Source organism: Canis lupus, chromosome 5 (assembly GCF_048164855.1).
Source record: "Canis lupus baileyi chromosome 5, mCanLup2.hap1, whole genome shotgun sequence".
Classification (NCBI taxonomy): domain Eukaryota; kingdom Metazoa; phylum Chordata; class Mammalia; order Carnivora; family Canidae; genus Canis; species Canis lupus.
Genome location: NC_132842.1, coordinates 70,050,575 through 70,074,335, shown reverse-complemented (window position 1 = coordinate 70,074,335; position 23,761 = coordinate 70,050,575). Strand labels below are relative to the sequence as shown.

At 58.6% G+C, this 23,761-nt stretch overlaps 1 protein-coding gene and 1 long non-coding RNA gene across 23 annotated transcripts in view; one reads left to right on the top strand and one right to left on the bottom strand.

Moving 5' to 3' along the window:
* The window catches only part of ADGRB2 (adhesion G protein-coupled receptor B2), a 35,833-nt gene extending 22,389 nt beyond the window's left edge, over nt 1-13,444 (bottom strand). For 13 of the 19 annotated variants that reach the window (XM_072827358.1, XM_072827362.1, XM_072827359.1 and 10 more), the window contains exons 1-2: nt 13,287-13,443; nt 5,720-6,536 (exon numbers count right to left, since the gene is read on the bottom strand). In XM_072827358.1, the coding sequence (XP_072683459.1) occupies nt 5,720-6,521 (802 nt within the window). In that variant the 5' untranslated portion in view covers nt 6,522-6,536; nt 13,287-13,443. Of the gene's footprint in view, nt 1-5,719; nt 6,537-13,078; nt 13,215-13,286 lie in introns of those variants that run through there. The other 6 variants (XM_072827361.1, XM_072827377.1, XM_072827374.1 and 3 more) reach the window with 4 other exon arrangements.
* LOC140634026 (uncharacterized) lies at nt 10,582-23,651 on the top strand. 4 transcript variants are annotated; one of them, XR_012031592.1, is made up of 4 exons: nt 10,582-10,879; nt 17,782-20,335; nt 22,487-22,722; nt 23,329-23,650. It is a non-coding gene; the product is annotated as an uncharacterized lncRNA (long non-coding RNA). The 4 variants fall into 4 exon arrangements; XR_012031593.1 differs by lacking the exon at nt 10,582-10,879 and adding an exon at nt 13,631-13,765; XR_012031590.1 differs by lacking the exon at nt 10,582-10,879 and adding an exon at nt 13,828-13,964 and having other exon boundaries at nt 22,487-22,796; nt 23,329-23,651.
* Nucleotides 23,652-23,761: the final 110 nt, after the last annotated feature.

Sequence of the window (23,761 nt, the reverse complement as noted above, 5' to 3'; positions counted from 1 at the left end):
ATATCCCTGAGGGTTCCTCTACCCCAATCACACAGGGGCCACTCTGGTTCCCCCCTGGCACTGGCAGGCAGGGTGGGCACAGGCCCTCTGCCATCTAAACAGGACTGCAGGGCAGCCCCGGTGGTGCAGCAGCTTAGCGCCGCCTGCAGCCCAGGGTGTGATCTTGGAGACCCGGGATCAAGTCCCACTTCAGGCTCCCTGAATGGAGCCTGCTGCTCCCTCTGCCTGTGTCTCTGCCTCTCTCTCTCTCTGTTTCGCTCATGAATAAATAAATAAAATCTTTAAAAAATAAAAAATAAAAAAAATAAACAGGACTGCAGAAACCTGCTATGCCACGCTTTGTAGACCCTGCCCCCAAATTCCACAAAGTGCAGCCCCCTCGGTGTCCTTTGTCATGAATGTGTTAAAAATAACCACGGTAATCATCACTTCCACGGGGAGAGCAGTGCGATTTACAAAGCAGTCATCCCTCCCAGGGCTCTCTACATCCTCCCTGAGGCTGGCCCCGGAGCCCTGAGTGGGCACCAACAGATCCCCTTAAAACATGGCTCTGTCGTGCGCCTCCATGGCTTCCCACCCCTAGCAGTGTATCAGAATGCCAGGGGGCAGGGGCACAGGGAGATGGCTTTGAACCTCCCAAGCTCTATCTCCAGTCCAATGCAACAGGGTATCCCTAGGGGACCAGGTACCCAGCCAGAATGCCAGTTCCCCTCCAATGACGTCCTCCCCCAAGCTACTGGCCTATCTGCCCAGCCTCTCAACAGAGCAAGCTGGGTCCCTGTGACCTCCCCCACGCGGCCAGGAGCTCCTGGACAGCAGGATCACATCTGACTCATTGGGCCTCCTCCACACCCAACCTCCTGCTGCCTTAAGTCCTTTGGCCAATGGGGCAGGGTCCCAGTGTCTGGGGATGGCAGTCAGAGCCTTGGCCCCATCTCCCACCACCAAGGCTACTGCCCAGTAACACCAGTCTACTAGATCTCCCTGTACTCACTCACATGCTCACACCTCCATGTCCTTGCATGGGCTGCTTCCTCCTGCGGGGTTTCCCAAAGTAAGTGGTAAGAAATGATTTGAGGTGGCTCACAAACATGCCATTAAATAACCCTGGATCATGGACTAAGGCAGTTCCCCCTTCCAAGTCTCTCTTAATCAGGACGACTTCCTGCCAATCTGCCTGGGGTAGTCTAGATGTGCCTGCCCTGATGTAATTAATAGGACCCCTTCCCCTGCTTTAAAACCTCAAAAATGTCCCCGTTTAGATGATAAATTATATGGTTGCTCTACTTTTTTTAATCCTTCCAAATGCATGCAAGATAAAGTCTCTGTACCGTCTGAGCCTTAACACATCCCCAGCACGTGCTCATTTCTCTAACAAACTGAGAGGAGAGACGAGCATCTAGCTAGAATTTACTAATGTCGTTTTGTTTTCACTATGGTTGTCTCTCCTGTTATTTTCTATTTCAAATAACTGATACTCTTTTTCCATTTATGATATGAAATTTCTTCCAAATATATCAAATTTCAGAAGCGGTTCAATTAAAAAAAATTTCATGGGCTAATGATTCTTATTTAATCCTCAAAACCCAACTCAGAATCACCTTCTTTAGATTGCCTCCCCACCCCTTCGTGTTAAAATCCCCTCCTCTTCCTCCTCCCTCGACATCTGACACATTTAATGCCCACTGCATTAAAATTATGACAACATGCAACAATTTATTAGGGATTTAGCACCTGCCAGGCACCGTGCTAAGTACTGACCCATATTCTCTTGCTTAATCTTCCTATTACTCTATGAATAGCTCTAGCAGCCCCATTTTACAGGTGATAAAGTGGAGGTGAAGGAATTTTCCCATAGTCACACAGCTAGTCAGTGGTGGGGTTGGGAACTGAACCCAGGGCTGGGCGACATTGGCCTGTGGCCTTGACCACTGTACACTAGTGGTCACCCTCACCCATCAGAGGGCAGAAGGTGTGTCTAGTTCACCTTGGGGTTCATTTACCCAGAGCCGACCCAAGGCCTGGCACAAACTCCACTCCAATAGACATGAAGATGTGTGTGAGGGGTGGCCTGGGACTCTGTGCTGCTGAGATGTCTCAGGAATCTGGGCCCAACTCCCCATCCTGTGATGGAGCACACAGAGCTCCAGCAGCCCGGATCTGGGTTGGAAGGACCTTCTAGGAAATGTATCACCCTCCCACTCCCGCCCTGAGAGAAGCCTGGCCTCCCCAATGTCTGAGCACCCCCCGCCCCCCTGCAAGCAGGTAAGGCTGCACTTCCAGCAGACAAGACTGGTGAAAAGAGGACAGCAGGGCCTGAGTGCTGGGAGGAGAGAGACCAATCAAGGACTAGGTTGGGAAGGTAGTACTAGTTTCCTAGAAGAAAATAGGGTTTGAGCAGCACTGAGAAGAATGGGAAGTTCTGGATAACTAAGGGCAAAGGGCATTCCAGGTGAGAGGGACAGCCCAAGCAAAGGCAGGGGTTCGGGGGCCAGTGAGGAGCCCCAGTCAAGGGCAGGACAGAATCAGAGGGAAGGTTGAATAGCGGGTGCGGCTGGGTCTGGGATGGGGCCAGAATGCCAGGCTCAAGAGTCTGGGCCACTATGGGGAGTATGGGGGCTGGATCAGGGAAGTGAGGCCCCCGTGGGGCAGCCCCCCATCCAAGTCACACAGCCGCAGCGGCAGAGTGGGGATCTGAACTCTTGCCTCAGGAACGGAGCCTGGAGGATGGGAGGTGGGTTAGCGGCAACCAGCCAAGGATGGGACAGTGTCTCTGAGGAGGCTGGGCGGTGTGGGAGAGGACGGGGAGGCTTGCCAGAGCGAAAGCCACCTTCCCCCGGGTGTCACTCTGCGCAGCCATCCCTCCTGGCCAGTGCCTCATCGGGACTGGAGGGTCAGTGGGCAGGAACTGCAGGGTGGCAGCCACTACCTCTTCCACCCGTTTCCTGCCCCGGCCTCGGCCAGCATCCGCTGAGCTCCTTCCTGCCTGCCTTCTCTTTCTTCCTCTCTCCCCACTTAACAGATTGCGGCAGCAAGATGGCACAAATTTATGGCTCAACTCACCAAAAATAACAAGAGATCTATCAAAGGCAGTTTGCGTGAAATTAACAGGCGCCTGTACCCTCTTGTCAAATGCACTCGGCTCTGAGGCAGGCCCAGGCACTCCGCTCCGGCACTGCCCAGCAGCTCCCGGCCTCATGGCTCTTCCAGTATCGACCCAGCCCCGCTCCACCTGGCCTTGCCATTCATCCTACTCAGGGCATCCCAGGGAAGGGAAGCATCGCTCCCCTGCTGTGCCACCTGGCAGAGGGGGGCTGGCACGAGGGGCTTACTCTTCCCCTTCTCCACCGATCTTATTCTCAATCTGGCATTTCCACGTGTGAACCGGTTCTCCTGTAGCTGGTACATGTGTCCAGCCGGCCCAGTGGGGAGGGGGTGGTGCTGCCACCAGGCACAAAGTGCCCTGAGCCCTGATGATGGCCTGGCCCTCAGACGCCCCTTGCCACATACAAGAGACTGAGCCATATGTCCATTGTCTCTTGCCCCTAAGAGATTGGGCAGAGGGAAGAGATGGCAGAGAGGAAAAGTGCCTTGCCTGCCAGGGGAGAGGAAGGAAATCTGGGCACCAGTGTGCTGTGCAAGCCCACTTAGGATGACTGATGCCATATCACCCCCTGCAATGCCCCATGAGGGCCCTCCCTGCAGGCAGCCCCATGGAGCAGCCTGAAAACACGCCAAGCAGGACAAGGGGCATGAGCAGAGGTCAGGCGTGGAACAGCTGGGAGCCTGGGGCTCCCTGCTCAGAGATGATACCAGGCCTCATGCCCAGGCACAGTCAGCATCCAATCTCCACCCATCCTCAGTCCCAGGGGCCCCTGCAGAGGCTGTGATGATGATGGGGACCCTCGTGGCCTTCCCATCACCAGCCCTCTCTGACCCCCAAAGACACCCTGACTACCAATCAACTCCTGCTTCCGGCTTCCACCAAGCCCAGCTGGCTGCTCCTGGCTCTGTGCTCCACATGGCAGCCTGCCCAGATGGTGCCCGCCCATGAGGGCAGAGCCTTCCTTCGTCCACTGCGGACCACTGGGCCGATGGACCACAGGGAAAGCCAGACAAAAGAGCCTGCCCTCTGCTGAGCACAATGGGGGAGGCCCCCACAGAGTGATAGGCAGTGGCCGCCAGGCAGGAAGAGCCAATAAACCTCCTGATATACGCCTGGCGCTCTCCGCCGATGTTCGACAAAGAAGTGAAATTCAATTTCTTCCTGCAGGCACTAAATCCCAGGCCAGCCTCCAGGGCCCGTAACCTGCCCACGGCCTGGCTGTCACTCGGACGGCTTCATCGACCAATGTTAAGGGCCAAACTGCCAGGTGGAGAGGCTAGAGCAAGGCCACTGGGCACTTGCCATGGATAGGCATGGTGCCAGGTGTCTCCTGGGGGAGGCTGAGGAGCCCCTCCCCTCCCCCACTGCATTGGGAGACGCCACTGTCATGACAACTAGCCCCTCTAATTGATTCAGAGATATCTCCCCATTTTACAGATGAGGAAACTGATGCCAACAAAATGGGATCCGCTCAAGGGAACGGTCAAAGGCAGTGCCCAACTCGAGGGCTCTGGCCTCCAAAGCAGGGGTGGGGAAAGGTCATACTCCAATACTCCTAGCGGCCCTCACACAAAAACCCCTTGTCTCCCTGTAAATACTCTCAGGCAGATCTAGATTCCTCTTGCGACTTCCATCCCTGCATGACATCCTCATGATGGTAGGCCAACACCTGTTACCACAAATAAAGAAACTGAGGCCCAGAGAGGGAAGGGAACTCTCTTTTAGTAGCAGAGCTGGGGACTGTATCCTGGATCTGCCTCCCTCCCAGCCCACTCCCTGCCAAGCCCCCTGGCCAGTCACCGACCCACACACAGGATCCAGATGAGGGACTGCAAGAAGGAGGGTAGGCAGAGGGTGGCTGTGGTGAGGGAGCTGGGGTGGGAGCAAGAGCAGGCAGGACTCAAGGGCTCGCGGAGCTTTTGCCCAGTCAGCAGGAAGCTCTAGCAGCTGGCAGCTTCGGTCCCAGAAGACAGGGGCCCAGAGGGGGAGACAGGGGATGCTGGGAGCTGAGCCAGCCCAGCCCTCCAAGGCAGCCTCGAAGCCCGGGCCTCTTCACCCAGGCACATTCTTCTGCACCTCCCTCTGCCCTGACCCTGGGGCCACTGCCAAAAATCACTGACCCATGTGGACAGGAACACATCCCTGCTCCCTGTCTACTCTCCAGCCTCCAGGCAAACTTGTCAATTTGCAGTGCCAGAACCTGCCACAATCACTCCCAGCTTGGGGCCTTTGTTTGCACTGTTCCCTCTGCCTGGAATGCCCTCATCACTTCTTTGGCTTGGCTGGCTTCCACTTGTCCTTCAGATCTCGGCTCCTGTATCGCTTCCTTCAGGAAGTCTTCCTTGATTGCCCAAGGTGGGGAGTCCTCTCCCTGGGTTCGCCACACTGCACTGTCTGGTCTCTGTCCCCCACTACCCCACCAAGACTACAAACCCCTCAAGAGGAAGGTCTAACCCAGATCCACTTCAGGGACCCCAACATCGGGACAGAGCTGGAGATGGAGGGGTTGGGGGCAAAGGACCACACGAATGGCCTGAGGATCTGCCAAGACTCTTGGGCACCCTCAGAGCCCCCTGGACACACCCACCCCACCAGGGCCCTGCCCAGACTCACCATATCTCATCTCAGTCGTAAACAGGTCATTGCTGCTCCCTGAATGCAAATCGGCCTCAGCAGGTGGGGCCGGGCCCCCAGGCACCAGGGCATTGGACAGAGTGTGGGCAGCAGGAGGGCCTGGAGGCGTGGTGGTGGCGGGACCAGCCCCCGCCTCCCCGGGGCAGCTGCAGCCCGGCTGGGCGAAGCCACAGGCCCTGCCGGCAGCGCGGCCGCACTCTTCGCTCCAGCGGCAGAGCACGCCACAGGTGAACTGGCTGGAGTTGTTGTTGTTGATGAGCAAGACCTCGACGAAGCGGAAGGCCAGGGCGGCCGGCGCCAGCAGGCGCGGGGCCTCTGAGGGCTCTGCCGACAGGCACAGCTGCACGAAGTTCTTGTCGAAGTGCAGGAAGGTGAAGGGGCCCGAGCCGCCGCACAGTTCCAGCCCCGCCGCTGCCGCCTCCTCCTCCTCCTCTGGCCGCCCTGCCTCTGCCTCGGCCTGGGCCCCCGCCTCCTCTGGGCTAGGCCGCAGGCAGGTGAAGTTGACCAGGTAGTGGTCCAGGGGCAGCAGACGGGGGGCAAAGTGAGTGCACACCTGCTCCTGGCGGTTGAAGCGCAGGTAGAGGGAGTACTTGGTGGGGTCAGGGTTCTCCAGGGTCCAGGAGCAGCCTGAGGCGATGGTGGGAAAGAGGTCCTGCAGTGAAAAGGCCCCGTAGAGCACGCCCGAGGCCAGGGCGGAGCAGGCGCTGGGGGCAGGGTCGAAGGCGGCGGCCAGGCGCAGGGACAGAATCACAGATAGTAAGAGGGGACAGGCTGGGGTCATCCTATGTCCCTTGCCCTGCGGAGAGAGACGGTGGTCAGCAGTCCCGGGCACTGTGAGCATGGGCTCTAAGTCTCCTGTTACTCGCTGCAGGGAGTGGGCCTCGTGTTAAGACTCTGAAGTCCCCCACGCCCACCTGTGTGATCTTAGACAAACTCGGAGCCTCAGTCACCTCACCTGTAAGATGAAGGCACGGAAGAGAGCCTGACTCTGTGAGCCCGTGAGAAACATCAGCTGTCATGTCTGTCACCCTCTGATTCCTCGGTGGGTCCCACCAGCCACAGGCACCAGGCCTGACACGTGGATCTAGCCTCATCCCCGCCACCTAGCTTGAATGCTCCAGAACCTTTGCCCTAAGTCGCAGTGTATCGTGATCAGCTGTGAGGCGTGTCACGCGTAATCCAGCGGTAATTGTCAAAGGAGCAATGTTTGACAACGATTTGCTTTTTTATAAATCAGAGCAATTCAAGGTTATTCCCAGAACAATGTCATTCTCACTCGCTTGCTTTACTGAGTGGGCGAGAAAGGGGAGGAGTTACCACCGGTGTGCCAGGGACTGCGCACAACCTGATCCATGCCCCTGGAGGGCGTCGCAAGTATGAACGTCATGTGTTATCACGGCTGTGGAAATGGGGAGTGGGAGGCATCTGCAAAATGGGTGCAGTATTGCCCTTAATCCCTCTTCCCTTCCTGCCACAGGGTTACCATCCAAGGCCTGGCTTGCAGCCTGCTACCCGTAGTGAGGCCACCAAGCCAGCTCACAGCCCTTGCCCGAAAGTCCCTAGCCCCAGTCACCACCTCTATCCCCGGCTCTCTCCCCAGGGCTAGCTCACTCATCTCAGGAGTCTTTAAGCTCCTAGGAGCGGAGCCCAGAGTTCACTGATGTCTCCCTCCCTGCAAAGTGCTGCCCTAAAGCCGAACTCCCAGCAGGTGTGAATGTACTCCGGGTGTGGGCAACAGCGAGGACCTCTTGGCCATACCCTGACAGCCACACAGGGCGGTCAGGCCCAAGGGGACAAAAGCTGCCCTCCCACCCACCAGGCCAGGACAGAGACACTGCCCACCCTAGCTGCCCAGAGAGCAGAGCCTGGCACCTGCTTCCAGCCCTGCCCCCGAGGTGATCCACACTGCCTCTCTCCTCCGTGGCGACAGCACAGCTCACAGCACTGAATGGGCCCCTAGAGCCTGGCTGCTCCACATTAGAGGAGAAAAGATGAGGCTCCAAAAGGGGAGGCAACCTGCTCAAGATCACACAAGAGTAGTCCAGCTGGGACTGGAACCCAGGACCTGAGGCCTCAGCCTGGGGTTCCCTCTTATCCACCAATCGCCTCTTGCTCTGTCCCCTTCCCTTGCCCAGGCTTCAGGACAGATGGACAAGCCATTAGCTCTGGGAACTGAATCACAGAGAGGATAATTCACAGGTGTGGCTGGATTTTCCAAGACCCAGAGGCTCCCCAGGCACAGATTTCCCCTTGGCTTTTCAGGAGCCTCAACAGTGGCTGGAGGGGTTGGGTTGGGGTGGGAGGGCAGGAATTAGAACCCCAGAATTCCAATCCCTGTACAGCTTCCATGGAACTCCTCACTGCCCCAGATCCCACACTTGCCCCTCCCCAGCCATAGTGGTAAGGGGGGTTGGGGGGGGACAAGCTCCAGGCAGGTTCATTGACTGGGAAGGAGCCACCCCACCATCCTCTGAGACCTGTCTGGAGTTATTCAGCAGAAGTCAGAACAAGCTGTGTCTCCCTTGCTCCCACCAGAACTGAAAAACAGGACACAAGACCCCTGGCCTTCCCTGCTCCATATCATGCCTGTCCCAAACTGTTCAGTCCGCCCAGCCTGCTGCGGCACCAGGGAAGCCAGTAGCTGATGATGAGTGACATCCAATCCCCCCGCTGCCCCCAATTATTTTTAAGCAGGCTGCAAAATTCAGGCCATAGCTGCAGCTCAGCAGAGGGGAGGTGGGGGCTCATTATAACTGGTCTTGCCTCCCCCACTTAGAGCAGGGTGGGGAATCTACATACACACACACAGAGGCTTGAACATCACTGTGCTGTGCAGGCATGCACACAAAAGCACATATGCACAGACACACGCGAAGACAGGTGTCACCAGCATTCTATATGTGAACAGACACACATGTACAAACACACACACATAGATGAGTGAAGCCACAGATGTGTGAATTCACATGCACACAAGGGTTTAGGCTCTCACATGGACAAGGTGTAAAGAGCCAGCCAGACACTTGTACACATGCAGAGATGCAAATGTACTCTCGTGTGAACACACACAGGTTCTTTGAGACTTAGCATATGACAGCTAAGTGTCAGGCAGGATCTGACTTACTGTTCCTTCCTTTGTGTGCTCCTGACGCTGGGAGCTCAGAACACCCCTTCCAACCCCACCTCCTGGGCCTAGGCTGCTCCCTCCTCCGTAGCCCCGACCCATCAAGAAGCGCTAAGTCCAGATTCCCAGAGCCACAGCCTGGCTTCTGTACCTCTTTAGAGCCACCTCTAAATCCTGCCCAAGCCCCCTCCTGCACTCAATCTCCTTCAGACACTCCCTTCACACCAATTCAGGAATTTCACCCTGGGTATGTATGACCCTGGTGGTTCCTGCTGGGACATAGACTTTTTGGGGGGAGGGCCTTTTATATATATATATGTATATATCATTCCCCCATCCACAAAATAAGGCAAAAAGCTCGATTCCAAGCTAAGTCAGAGAGAGACTCTCCTGGGAGGGGGCCTGGAAGGATCCTAACCTCACAGGCGGCCCAGGTGGTTATTAGCCATGATCACCCTCCCTGAGCCTCAGGCTCCCGGGCTGTGGAATAGAGACCATGATCCCTGCTCTCAGGACTGCTCCTATCTCTTCATTCAGCCTCCCAGTGAGTTCCGCGCACCAAGCCTGGTGCAGGCGGAGCAGAGCACGCACATGGTCCCTTCCCCTCCTTCCCTCCTTCCCAGAACCTCACAGACTCTCCCGATTTCCCGCTGAGGTCCACCGCTATCTCTGGGAAGGCCCTTTGGGCTGAACCCTGGAAATGTCTCTGCCACCTCCAAGCCCAGTAAAGCTCACAAACATGCACCAGAGCTGGAGAGGATAGGTATGGAGCTCAGCTCTGAGGAAGAACTTCCTGGGTCGCGAGGTTAATGGAGAGGATAATCTAAAGGCCTCCTCCCTCAGGACTTCAATGGGCTGAGATGGGTGAGCTGCGGGTTGGCCTAATCCCAGTCTCAGAGATCCCCCCGACTCCCACACCCACCAGCAGACCTGAGAATCCCACCCTATGCCCAAGCACACGGAGACCCCGTTCCTCCCAGACCCTGCAGGCCTGCCGGCCCCGGACTCCCCTCCTGCACTGAGGACGGAATCGGAGGCTTTTGCAGCAGCTGGCAGGGACAAGACGGGGAGACGGAGGGGGCACCTCAGGGCTCGGGCTGGGTCTCCGGGATCCCGGGGATCGAGCCCCTTGCGCCCCGCGGGCTGGGAGCAGCGGCGCGGGTGGCGGAGCGCGGGGAGCCGGGGCCGCGGGCGGGGGAGGGGCGGCGGTGGGGGAGGGGGCGCGGCGGTGCGCACGTCGGTCGCGTTTATCCACCTGGCAGCTCCAATTCGCCCGCCCGTCACTCACCCTCCGCCTCCCCGGCGCTCGCTGCGGGGCCCAGCCCGGGCCGACACGCGGGCGGGGACCCCCACCCGGGGCCTTCGGGTCCCCTGCCCATGCACTGGCCGGGTGGCCCGGTCCCCAAGGACCCCTCCCCCGGAGCTCTGGTACCCAGGAGGGTGCACACCTCCATCCAGCTCCTGGAGCTGGTGGGCAGGACCGAGGCAGGGGGCTCCCCCACCCCGAGGGCGGCCCCGCCTTCTCCACCTGGCAGAGAGGGCCGCTCCTCTTCCAGCTCAGGGGTCTTCCGGCCCGGGGAAGCCCCCCACCTCCACCACGAGGAGGTAGACTTGGGGGGCGGGGGCGGGGCCGCGAGGGCGGCGGGGGAGGGGGCGGTGACTCAGCCGCCCTCCGCCCGCCTCCCCGGAACTTTGCAGCAGCTGGAGCCGTTGCTACAGGAACCGAAAGCTTTTGTTCCCCAATGTCAGGGCTGCCCGGCAGACTGGAGGCTGGGAGGCTGCCACTCCCCGGTGGGACCCAGGCCCAGCCACCCTGCCCAGAGGACTTCCAGCAGCACAACGCCACACATTCGAGCCCTCTCTCTCCCCCTTACCCACCCTTCACCAAGCCAATCCCGGCAGAGCCAGGTTTCTTCAAACTCTTGGGGCCCTTAGGCGGGGGCGCCCCCTAACTCTGACCTGGAGCACTAACTGTCCTGGAAAGTTCCTGATGGCGTCTGACCTCCTGGGGAGAGGTAAGAGGTTCCTCTGTGCGCCATGTGCTCCTCTGTGGCTGATTTTCTACCTCGGGCCCCTTTTTCAGGCAAGCCTACCTTTGGGCACCTTGACTTGGGTTTCTCCCCTGCATTGATCTTACCTGCCCAGCCTCTGTACTTGAACCAGGACCTCAGAGACCTTGGCCTGGTTTTCACTGATGCCCCTCTGGCCAGAGCTGATCCCAGAGCAGTCCAGGGGCATGATGAAGGATGGGTGAGGGAGGGGAGAGGCTGACAGTCACAGGCTCCCTCGACCCACTCTGGTTGCTGAAGGTGGTGTCTGGCTTTATTATCCTGGGGGGTTAGGGTGAAGTCACTAAAACCCATTCTGTACTTCTCCTCTGGGAATAGGAATAGCTGGGAGAGGGGCCTGACCTTGGCCTTGAAGACAAACAGCCCAATAAACCAATCACTGTTGAGCGTTACTAGGTGCCAAACACCTAACAATCTAATTTCATTCTCCCAGCAACAATATGAGGCATTTTATCCTGACCTATTTTAGAGAGGGCCAACTGAGGCTCAGAAAGGTTATGTAGCCTGCCAGGTCACACAGCTTTTGAACCCAGCTCATCTAACCAGAAGCTACTACTTACTCAGCTCCATTACCTGGGTGTTGGGAGGGAGAGAAGAGGGCAGAGACCAGCTGGGACCTCACTTTGGGTTACAGAAATGCCTACCACATACACCCACCCCAGGCTAGACCTATGCCTTTCTGAAGAGTGATGGGGGAGGGGAGTCAGAAGAGGAAGAAGAGGGGGAAACTGTCCATCTCAGTCCAGGGAAGACCTTCTCCCAAGCCTCACCACCACCGCCATCAGGGCACACCCTGTACAGAGTCCACACTGACCCCTGTGGCAGCAAAAGGGGGGCACTCCCCAGGTGCCTGCTGTCCCAGGGCCAGGTGGACTCCCCCATCGCCTACGCCATGCCCAGACCAGATGAGCCCACCTTTGCCCCCATACCCCACCTAGTGGAAACTGCCATAGGGTAGACAGAGGCTCCCTGAGGACACCTGCCCAAGCCCAAACAAACCCATCCAGACCACCTCAAATCCAGGGACTAGTCCTGTAGGTCTATCCCTGATAGCTCAAAGGGCTCCCGAATAACTGCTGGGATGAGCCCTCCACCCCACCCCACCCCACCCTGCGCTATCCCCAGAGCATATGGCCCGACAACCAGGACTGTTCCCCCGCGGCTAGCACGAGGGGGCACCCGGCCTCGCCCGCCAGCCTCCTCTTCCCCAGGGACTTCCCAGCGCCAGTCCCGCAGCCGCCGCTGCTGCTCTGGCTGCGGAAACCCGGGGTTACCCGCGGGAGGAAAAGGGGCGGCGGGTCCAGAGCTGCGGGCAGGGGGCGCCAGAGGACGCCCAGGGGCCCGGCCGGCAGCTGGCAAGGCGGGCAGGCGGGCAGTATCTCCGGCCCGGGAGCCCCTCCCCCCGCGGGCACCAGACCCTTCGCCCGCTCTGCACCGGCCGCGGCGCAGAGGACTTCCCTCGGACCGAGCTGACTGCGGGAGTGGCCTCCAACTTCACAACCTACAACCCCCCCCCCGCCCCCGCCCCATCATGCCAGCCCCGGGGCTGCGGGAGGGTGCGTTTGGTGCCCGGCTCTATGCCCCAGGGGTGGGAAGAGAAGGATGGGGGATGGACAGACTCCGACCAAAGATGGACACGGGAGCCAGGGATGCAGGGCCGGTGGAGATCCTGGCCCAAGAGGAGGGGGCTCGAAGCCGACCCGGGGGACCCGGCCCCAAGTCCAGGCTGAGGGGGAGGAGACTTGCAGCAGAGATTCGCGAGGGATAGGGAGACTCCAGGCAGATATGGGGGAGGATGCATCGGGACAGAAATAAGAAGGGAAGCATGGTCGCGGTACTGGCGCGGGGAAAGGCAGGAACTAGGGGCAGACGTGGATGGGGACAGGAAGGACTCCAGGCAGAGATGAAGTGGAGGGGAGGAGCAGGGTCCGGCATCCAGACGAGGAGGGGGGATACAGGGGGAAGGCACAGTCGAGCTGCAGGTTGGAGAAAGGGGCTCTAATCAAGGTGGGGGGCGCACTGCCAGGATCCAGGCTAAGAGAGGAAGAGACTCGAGACAGTAATGGGGGTAAGGTCTGGGTCAGGATTGTGGGGGAGGGCTTTAGCAGAAATGGGGAAAGGGAAGTGGATGATCAAGGGACTCACCAGCGATGAAAGGGGCCTCGGCCCCAGGCTTGGAAGTTCCCAAAGAGATGGGAGTGGGTAGATGCTGAAAGAACTCAGTTCGGGAGAGGGAGGATTCAACAGAGACGGGCTGGGGGAGCGCCCCGAGTCCGGGCCGGTGCGGAAACTCGGGACCGCGCCGGGAGGGCTCGGTGCGGGGCCGGGTCGAGGTCTGGGACCGAGCACTCACCTGGGCGCCGTCAGCAGCAGGAGCGGGGGCCGGCGCTGGCGGAGGCAGCCACGGGGCGCAAGTTTGCCATCCCTAAGGCGGGGGCCTGGCCGGGCGCGGGGCGGCTCGCGGCAGCGGCGCCGAGGGGCCGAGGCTCCCGCTCCGCGGAGCGGCGGGTGCAGAAAAGGCGCCGCGGAGCAGCGCGGGGCGGGCGGGCGCCGGGCCGGGCGCGGGCTCCTGCCGCCGCCTCCTCGCCGCGCCGCCCCCCCGCTCCCCGCTCCCCCGCCCCGAGCACCGCCCGCGCCGCGCGCCGCCTCCTATTCGCGGGCGGCGGCCGCAGCCCCAGGCTCCAAAAGCCGGCGCCGCATCCTCGGTCCCCGAGCGCCGCCGCCACCACTGCCGCCACTGCCGCCGCCGCCGCCGCCGCCGCCGCCAACCCCGGTTCCTCCGGCCGCTCCGGCCGCTGCCCGCAGCGCGCGCCGGGCCGAGTGACGGCCGAGGTGGGACGCGGCGCCTGCGCGGGCTGGGCCCGGGAGGGGGCGCGCGCCAGGCCGGGCGCGAGGAGCCGCGGGAGAAGGGGCGGGGGGCGGGGGCGACGCGCGCCGCCTCCTGTTAAAGGGGGAGCAGCGCCAGCCGAGCCAAGCGCACCCTCCTCCTCCCCGCCCTGGGCCCCAGGCGCCGGCGCGGGAGAAGCCCCGGGTAAGCCCCCGCCCCGCCCGCGGCCTCCTGGACCGCAGGATGCGGCGATCCGCGACGCCCCTTCAGCGATACCCCAGGCCGGAGGCGGCCCGCCCAGCCAGGGTCTCCGGGGCCCCCGCGGGGGGGGGGGGGGGGCTGAAACACTTGCCCCACCCTCCCCCGTATGCATTGCAAATTGCATATCCCTGTGCATGCAGGTGCCACTCCCGTGCGCTGAACTTTGCATATGCTTATGCACACAGGTGCCCTGTGGGTGCACTGCAATGTTGCCTGGCTCTGTGCATGCAATTGCTACATACAGACACGATGTGTTAACATGTGTTCAGGTCCTGAATGTCTGTTGGCTGTTCCTGTGGGTAGACACGCTATGTGTGTGCAAGCTTATAAGTGCCACATATGTGCTGAGTGCTGTGGGTCAGTTGTTTGTAGGAGCCACATATGTACACTGCAGTGTGGTATGTTTGATGCATACTCTACTGTAAACTGCAATGTTGCATGTCCCTAGGCACGGGGATGCTACACGTGTGCAGTGTGTTACATGTTTTCCTGAGTGCCTATCTATTCCCACAAGTGCCTTTTCCTGTGCCAGGGGCGCCCCCATGTTGCATCTGTTTGCGTAGAAGCAGCCGGAATGTACGGACCTGCCCCCTCCCCAGCCTGGCACAGTGCGGTTGGGTGGGGCCAGAGCCCACATGGTGAAGGTGGTTCCCAGGGAGATGCCTATGGCTCAGGGCCCTGGTCCGGTGGTTTTGTGGCCTGGGCATGTTGCCACCAGGAAGGTGGGCAGACCAGGGACACACCACTTCAGCCAAAGACAAGTAGGTTAATCAGATGGTTCTGGTCAGAGGAAGAGCCAGCAGGGGGCAGCTTTGCAGTGAAGGTTGGGATGGTTTCAGGAACCCTACTTTTTGAAGGTTCTCTGGCCAGGAGGGGGCTGAGCCTGGGAAGCAAAGAAGTCCCCAGTCCACCCAATCCCAATCCCACCTCTCCACTGAAGCTCCTTGAGTTGGGTCACCCTGGAGACTAGGGCAGAATGAAAAGGCTTCACATCCCCCCAGGGACAGTACCAGGAAGACGTAGAAAAGCCCCCTGTTCACTCCCTCTGTCTCCCCTTTGCTCCAGCAGTCTTGGTGACATTTGTTGTGAATGATTGTGAGAGATTATCGACTTTAATGGAAGGAGGTAATAAGGGGCGATGAAGGAATCTCGCCCGTCACCTTAAGGGAATTTATGAGGCTGTATGAGGCAGGGAGGAGGGCTGGCACCTTTCCTTTCCCAGCGGGAGCCCGAGAAGGACTGTGCTTTACGCCTAGTACTGGCAGGCAGGGCTCCTGGGTTCTTGCTGGGTACTCTCAAACACACCCTAGGTGTCTGGGTTTGGAGGCTCAGCTGCGACTGTGAAAGCCAAGGCAGGCCTTGCCATCTATAGAGGGTGTCAAGAGCCACCCCAACAGCAGTGGAAGATCCTAAGCCTCCTTATTTGGGCAATGCAAAGGGCAGTGGGGGTTGCTGGAGTTCAGGCCTTAAGGAGGTGGACAAAGGTGGGGAGAGTGGTCAGGACAGGAGGTGCACTCAAGGATATAAGGACAGGTCCTCCCTCAGAAGCTTCCAGGACCCTATACTCCAGAGCTCCAGCCCATTCCAATCCCATAGGGAGCCTGCCTCCCTCTTTATGAATATTCATTAAATTAGCATACTAGAGACCCAGAGCCCAGAGAAACCCAGGCAGGTCCCTCGCAGATGTAGTAATGCAGCTGGATCCCTGAGGCCCTCCCGTTCCCCCCAGGATCCAGCTGGGTGCAGGGATAATGGGAGGGGCTGGCTCTGGAGAGACAGCAGCGTTCTGTCTGTTTCTGTGTTCCTTGGTAGCCCTCTGGCTTCTCAACCCCATTCTTTCAGCCACAAAAGTACAGGGAAATATAGCTCTGGGGAATACAGATGGTCAGAGAGAGTGAGGGACTGACAAGGATGGTACTGCCTACCTGGGGACTCACAGGGCAGGGTGGCAGGTCAGCAAGGCAGCAAGGGCTGCAGGAGCAGGGTGGAGAGCACAGACCTCCCCGGGGTTATGCGGGAGCAGGCTCGATTAGGGCCAACCTCGGGAAGGCTCTCCCGGAGGTGCCTCCTCGCATCAGGGCTTCCCCACCTCCTTTCCCAAGAGCCCCTGCCCTTCCAGACTCACTCTGGTGATAATGCCGCCCGGGAGGACTTGGAGTAATTACAAATCGTTTCCATATTCAAATCCAGCTGGTTGAAGAGAAATTACTTCTCTGACAGCCCAGGCGGGGGTGGGAAGAACAAGTCTAAGCCCCAGGAGGGGCCTCTAGGGAGCTGAGGGCAAGGGTAGGGGCCCTGGTCAGAGCTTGAGCACAGAGGGTTTAGGCGGAAGGAAGGGATACCTCCCACCCACCCCTCCCCCTGAAACACAAAGACTGGGTAAAGGACGATTGATCCCAGCCCTTTAGTCCCACTTGGAGCTCTGTCTGGAACCTCTGATGGGATGTTGGGGACCAATGCCACAAGGGCAACTAGAAGTCAGGCTCTCTACCATGCTTTCACACTGTATCCCTAGGTGACCTTGAGAAAATCCCTCCGGCTTCCTGGGCCTCTATTTCCTTACCTGTGAAATGGTATAAATGATCTCACCAGGGCTCCAAGGAGATAAGGGATGTGGATGTGGATTAGCGAGAGCTACATTCCTGAAAGGGGCCTTTTTAAATAATTGCTTTATTACCAATTAATTCGTATTTTGGTTAACAATAACAACCACCAGTGGTCCATTCCGGAGGCAGCACAGCCCTCAGTGGGGCAGTTCAGGGCAGGATAGTGGGTCTACCAGGGGCACAACCCTGGCCTCACCCGCCTGGCCTCAGCCCTGCCTCCCACTGGGCCAGCCACTGCTATGCTTCATTGCCCTTTAAACAGATGAGAAAATGTTCTTCTCTTCCCAATGATTTATTTGGCCCAGAGCCTGGTCAGGTTTCCTTCCAGCCGGTGGGACCTAGGAGTGTCCCTCCCTCAGCCCCTACCCTCCAATGACACTCAGCCAAGTAGGTACCCATGGCAACCCAAAGCTCTGAATACCAAGGTCCCCTTTTAATCCCCCAGCCCCACCCCAGATACCTATCAGGAGCTCATAACATGTCCCCAGAGACACTCAAATCCACATGGATCCCTTCTATCAGGGTCTGTCCCAGAGCTCGTGTGACAAACACCTTACTGCTCTGGATGTCAGGGATCCTGGAGAGGTATCCTGGAAGAGGTGGACTGGCCCTCCCTGCCTGTGGGAAGTCCTGCATGTCTAACTTCATCCATCCTGCTGTAGATGCCAAATGGATTAGGAGCCTGGGGCAGCCTAGGCTGGGTGTTTGTCATTTTCTTGGTGCTGTAGATCAAGGAGAGGAGGGAAGATTCTTTGTTCTCTAGCCAAATCCTCCCAGAAGGTTAGGGCCTGGTTTGTATGCAGCTCTCTGAGCAGTGCCTGCGTTCTCAGGCCCCTGGGGCAGAGGGCAGAGAAGACCTTTAGGGACTAGGTGATCCTCACACGCACCTTACTCCGGAGGGTGTACGCAAGATCCTGCCACCTAGAGGGTGCCTTCACTTACCCATATATATTTTTTTAAGATATATTTATTTATTTATTCATAAGAGACACAGAGAGGCAGAGAGAGAAGCAGGCTCCATTCAGGGAGCCGGATGTGGGACTCGATCCCGCAAGCCCGGGATCACGCCCTGAGCCAAAGGCAGGGACTAAACCTCTGCGCGCCACCCAGGGATCCCCTCAACTAATATTTATTGAGTGTTTACTGTGTTCTAGGTGCTGGGATCCAGGCCATCATCAAATTCTGTTGCTTCTACCTCCTAGAATATCCTACATCTATTCTTCACGTGCCCACTGCCAACGTGGGAGTCCAAGCCACCATCATCTGGTGCCGGGACCTCCTATCTTGAATCTCCATGCTCCCCCTTCTGCCTCCCTGCCCCAATCCATTCTCCTGGAGCCCACTGAGCCATCTCTTTAACATGCAAATCAGAGACCCTCTTCTTAAACCCTCTAGTGGCTTCCTGCTGCACTTAGCACCAGGAACTTCCTAGCCCGGCAGAATCTGGCCCCTACCAGCCTCTCCAGAGCCATTTCCACTGCCCTCATCTTCACCCCACCCCCTCACAATATTGGAGTAACACAAGTCTTCTTGAAAAAGTCCAAATCCTTCTTCCCCCAGCACTTGCCCCAGCTCACCAGGAAGGACTCAGTGCCAACATCACCTCTTCTGGAAGACCTCCCCAGATTACACTTCTAAAGCAGCCCTACCCGCCCATCCCTAGTCGCTCCAAACCATGGCCTTGCGTTTCCATCACAGTATCATTACTTGAAAATATGTTGTGTATTTACACACGTGTCATCTGTTCCCCCTGCTGGACAATGAGTCCTGGGAAGGCAGAGACCTTGTGCATCCAGTCACAGTTGGATCTCCTGGCACAAAGCATTATGCCAGGTATGTGATAGGTATTTGTCAAGGGAATGAATGGCCCAAGGGCAAGTGAAGACCCTGCCCGCACAGAGCTTCCAGTCTGTGATTCTTGATCCACGTTTGTCCAATAAAGCCGTGCTTCACAGTTTCCCATGTGATGACCTAGAAAGGACATCTCCCTCTATCTCTCACTGGTTGTGTGACCTTGGACAGGTCATGTATACTCTTCAAGCCTCAGTTTTCTCTTCTGTAAAATGGAAATAATGATCCCAACCTAGCAGAGCTGATGTGAGTCACAAAAGATAATAAAGCTGAAGGCCTCCCATAGGGCCAGACCCAGGGAGGTGTCCTCTGCAGGAATGTGGCCCCATCTTGAGACTTACTAAGGGCTGCAGCTGTTCCAGGCTCTGGGGACATGGACATGATTCAGAATGGGGCTCTGCCCTTGAGGCCTTCCAGGACTCCCTCCTTCCCACCCAGGGAGAGAGGAGGTCTCATCTGCCGAGATCACTGCTGTGAAGGAAGCCACCCGAGTGGCCGGGACACTGTGAGTGTGTGATCCCTGCAGAGAAACTGAGTCCAAATCGCCTTCTCTATAGCACTTCCTCTCCTCATTTGGAAGCCCTCTTCCTTTTTAGCCTTTCTTGTCTGTGTAAACACACACGCACACACACACATGGATGCATGTACCAGTGAATCCATGTCCACACACTTACACAGTCACTGGCCCACAGACATACACTTGCCTAGGAAGCACAGGTGCATAAATAACCACACACACACACACACACACACACACATACACAATCCCAGGACACAACCCTCCTCCATTTTCTGGCCCAGGGGGGACCTGTCTGGCTCATCCATCAGTCTTGTCCCCTCTCGCTCTAGGTGGAGGTTAGACATGACCCCTCCAGGCTGACAGGAGGCAGTCTAGGCTTTACCCCCTGGTAAATTCTCCTTGAGACCTAATTCCACCCTCCCATACTGCAGGCCTTAAGGACAAGGAGCCCTGGCAACCACTCGGGACACCCAGAAATGATAGCACCATCCCCTATAGCCACACCCCCCAGGCTGCTGGACATGCAGAGGGTGAAGGTGCCTGAGGAGAGCTGCTCCCACCCTCCTGCCCAGGTGGAAAGGGAAGGGGAATCCCTCAGGGAGGGTCTGGGACACTTGGCAGGCACCGGGCACACCAGCAGTAGGGGGCCAGTGTGTTCCCACCATCTGGGATGCCCCATGTTCTCTCCCCTGGGCTCTGTGCCACCTGGATCCAGCTGGACTGGGCTTGTGCCAAGCAGGACACATTGAGCATAGCAGGCAAGGGTGGGGGCAACCTAGAGGTCTAGCGGGACCAGCTCATCCTGTTGAGCCCCTCTGTGGGCTTGACCCAGTGCCAGCTGCTTTTAACTTATTGTCACAACAAACCCTTACACTGGTGTGGTCACCCCCATTTCCCAGATGAGGAACATGGCTTAGAAGGAGGCAGAGAGAACCAGAGCCCCCTTCATTCAGAAAGGCCCTGCCTTAGTCTTGCCTCTCCCTTGTCCCCCCTATGTCCCCCAAAGGACCGACCAAGCACTGACTGTGGAAAACAATTTATTTTAGGATTAGAGCTGATCTTCCAGAGAGAACCAGCTCCCTCAGGGTAAGAGATCTGAAGGGGTCTGACTCCCAGGGCCTGACTTCTGTAGGGAAAGACTGAAGCAGGATGCCTGGATTTGGGGGAGGCAACCAGAGTTGCTGGGGGTGCCAGGAAGGACCTCCCAGAAGACCACTGACATGTACACACCTCCCTGGCAGGCACAGCCACACTCCTCGCTGACACACCCCAGGAGGACATCCCTTTCTCTAGAATCATACACCACCTCATGCTGGCAGTAAAGCAGTCACTACTTGGTGAGAGGGTGGGCCTTCAAGCTCACTGCCAAACCTGGCACAACTCTGATCTCTAGGGGTCCCAGACTTGGGGGCAAGGCCTACGGATGGGGCAGGGGGTGGAGGGAGAAGGCTCTGAGTGTTGTGGTTGGAGGGGAGAGGCCCTGGGGTGCATCGCCAGCCGGTGTTCTGCATGTCAGAGTAGGAGTGAGTGGGGCTGAGCTCGGGTACACGTGTGGGTGGTTGTGTGCGTCAATGCGTGGGGGGAGAGTCTGTGTGTATGTATATGGTGTGCCTGTGCGCAGGTTTTGTATGTGTCTGCCTAGGCCTTGTACGTCAGAAGCCTGGGCCTGGCTTTGGGATCTCTGCTGTGTGTGTGTGTGTGTGTGTATGTGTCTGTCTTTGTATGCAGGGTGCGCAGTGTTTCATGCATAATTTTTCTATTTGTGTATACCTATGGCATATAATGCATACAGCCATGTGATGCTGCGGTCTGTGTATCTGCTCAGTGTCTAGGTGAATGTGGGGTGTGTTGACGGGGCCGGGTTAAGTTGTTGGAGTTTGTGTGCAACCAGTATGTGGTGTTTCTTTGTATTTCATGCTCAAGCCTGTGTGTGTGTGTGTGTGTATGTGGGGGAAGTGTTTTCAGGCCCGTGTCTGTGCCTTTTGGTGGGGTATGAGTCAGGGCATATGGCATTTGCAGGTCTGTGTGTGACTGTATCTCCGTGTGGCAGTGTTTGGTAGGTGTCTGTGCCAGCCTGTGGTGTGTTTCCCTGTGTGTGTGTGTGCGGGGGTTTGCTGGCAGGCCTTCAAGTGGGGAGGGGGGCGGCATTGTGTATAATGCTGTGTTTGTTGTGTGTGACTGTGGGTGGTTGTGGCCCCGGGTGTCCTCTGTATGTGCCTGGATGAGGCTGTGGGTTTGTGCGCAGGGTATGTCTGCAGATCTGTAGGGATGACATTGTTATTCTTGTCTTTGGGCACTTTTTAAGCTAATGCCTCCCAGGAAGCCCCCTCCTCCCCAAGGCTGAGACCTCTGGCCGGCTCTCCCTCCCAGCCACCTTGGCCGGCGCGGCACTTGCCTTTCGGGGAGAGGGAGGGGGGTGGGGGAACCCAGAAACTGGCGGCCGCGGGTCAAGGTCGAATGGCAGGAGGCGCAGGGGCTCCTCCTCCTAGGGCGCCCCGCACCCTCCCTCTCTCACAAAGGGCCCTCCCGGCGAGGCCGCCCGTGCGCCCCTCGCTCGGCCCAGGTCTCCCCCGAAATGAATTTTAATTTCCGCTCCGGGCCGCGGGCCGGAATGAGGCTGGAGCCGGGGGCGGCGGGCGCGGGCGCGGGGCGCGCGGAGCTGAGGACGAGCGCGGATTTGAATTTCAAAGGCGGCTGCGGCCCGAGCGCGTCTGCGTGGGGCGACTGTGCGGCGCTGGTGTGTCCGCCCAGGCGCGCCTGCGTGCGCCGCGTGTGTCCGAGTGAGCGTGCTTTGCGAGTGTGCCTGAGGGGCGCGTGCGAGCCCCGCGTGGGCTGCGAGTGCCGGCGAGCCCGCGGTCGGGGGCTCGAGGCCGCGGGGACGGCCACGGCGGCGTGTCTGGACGCGCTGGCGGGCAGGCGCCGGCGGCGGCGAGGGCTGTATTTTTAGACCGAGCCTGCACCACCGTCCGCGCGCGTGTGCGTGTGCGCGTGTGTGTGTGTCGGTGCTCCAGGCCCTGCGTGTGGCTGCGAGTGTGGCCGCGCGTTTGGGCGCTCGTGTCTGTGTCACTGCGTGGACGCCCGCAGGGGTGTGAGGGTGTGTCCGCGTGTCTGCGCCCACGTGTGGATGCGCATTTGCACCCGAGTCCGCGTGGGCGTCTGTCTGCAGGCACGGGGGTCCGTGTGAGCGTGCCCCGCCCCAGCCCCTGCGCGAGCCTGCGAGCGTGTCCGTGCGTCCGAGTGCCCGGGGTCTGTGTCACTGTGTCTCCCAGCGCTGGCTGGCGCGGGCGTCTGCGCGACTGTGCGGGGCTGGGGGTGGGGCAGCGGGGAGCAGGGTCGGGGAGCCAGGGCGCCCCCCACCGCCACTCTCCGCCCGCTCCCCCGCTCCCCGACCCGCGGGAGCGCAATGGGCTCTCGGGAGGCAAAGGCCGGAGAGGAGGGGCGGCTACCCGGGGGGCGGAGCGGCGGTTCCAGGCTGTCGCTCTCCCAAGGCGCGGGGGCAGCTCCGCCGTTGCAGACGAACGGCGATCGTCACCGCCCTGTGGCTGCACTGGAGGTTGAAGCCAGACACCAGGAAGGACCGCCAACCGCCCGCCCCAGGCCACGGCCATCTCCTAACAGGAGACTCGCACTCATGAACCCTAATTCAGACACAGCGGGGCACACTCCCGGGCACACCTAACACACACAGGAGTGTGGGCCAGGCTGCTGTCACCTGGATCAAGGGGTAAGGCCCACTGATGCACACCCAGGAATCCGCGCACGTGAGCAAGTGCCCACGCACACACAGGGGAGACACAGGTGAACAAACTCACCCCTCTCTGGGTCTTGGACCTTGTGGGGTGAAGAGGGCTGTAGCTCAGAAGTCCTAGGGAAGAGGGGCAGCCTGAGTCACTTCATGTCCCCTTTACTGTCAGGCCCTGGGTTGGATCCTGACAGGGATGGCTCAGCCTACATCACTTCTTCCAGAAGTTGGGGTGGGGGTGGGGGGTGGGCATAAAGACCTGAAATCCAGTTATTCCTGGTCATTCTCATGAGGAGCCATCCCACAGCCAGAGGCAGGTAAGAGCCAGGGGCTGCCTTCTCATGGGAGGTCTCCCAGCGTCCTGGCTAGAACAGGTGGGTGGGTAGGGGGGCTGCTGTCAGGAGGACCAGAGGACAACAAGGAACTAGGGATGGGATGATGGTTTCAGGTCCTCCTCTTCTGTGGAGAATTTTGAGAAGGGGTAGAGGCTGACTCCCGTCAGTAAGGCTCAGCAAGGGGCCTAGCACCAAGAAGCTGCTCCAAAAATACTATTAACTGAGGCTTTTTTTTTTTTTTTTTTTTTTAAAGGAGGGGCACCTAGATGGCTCAGTTGGTTAAGCATCTGCCTTCAGCTCAGGTCATGGTCCCAGGGGCCTGGAATGGAGCCCCTCATCAGGCTCCCTGCTCAGTGGGGAGTCTGCTTCTCCCTCTCCTTCTGTTTCTCCCCTCTGCTCCTGCTCTCTTTCAAATAAATAAATAAAATCTTTAAAAAAAAAAGAAAGAAAGAAATGAGTCAGAGAATGTAGAGGCCCACCTAAGGGCCGAGGGAGCCGTACAGAGGCATAAATAGTATATCCAGGCTCTCTGCATGGCTGTGTGTGTGTGTGTGTGTGTGTTTATGTCTGGGGGGAGGACACAGGAAGCTGAAGGTTAGCCTGGAAACACATCACTGTGGGCCTTGTAAGCTAAACCAGAGGTCACTTTTATTCTGAAAGCAAGAGTTTTATGGAGGGTTTTAGAG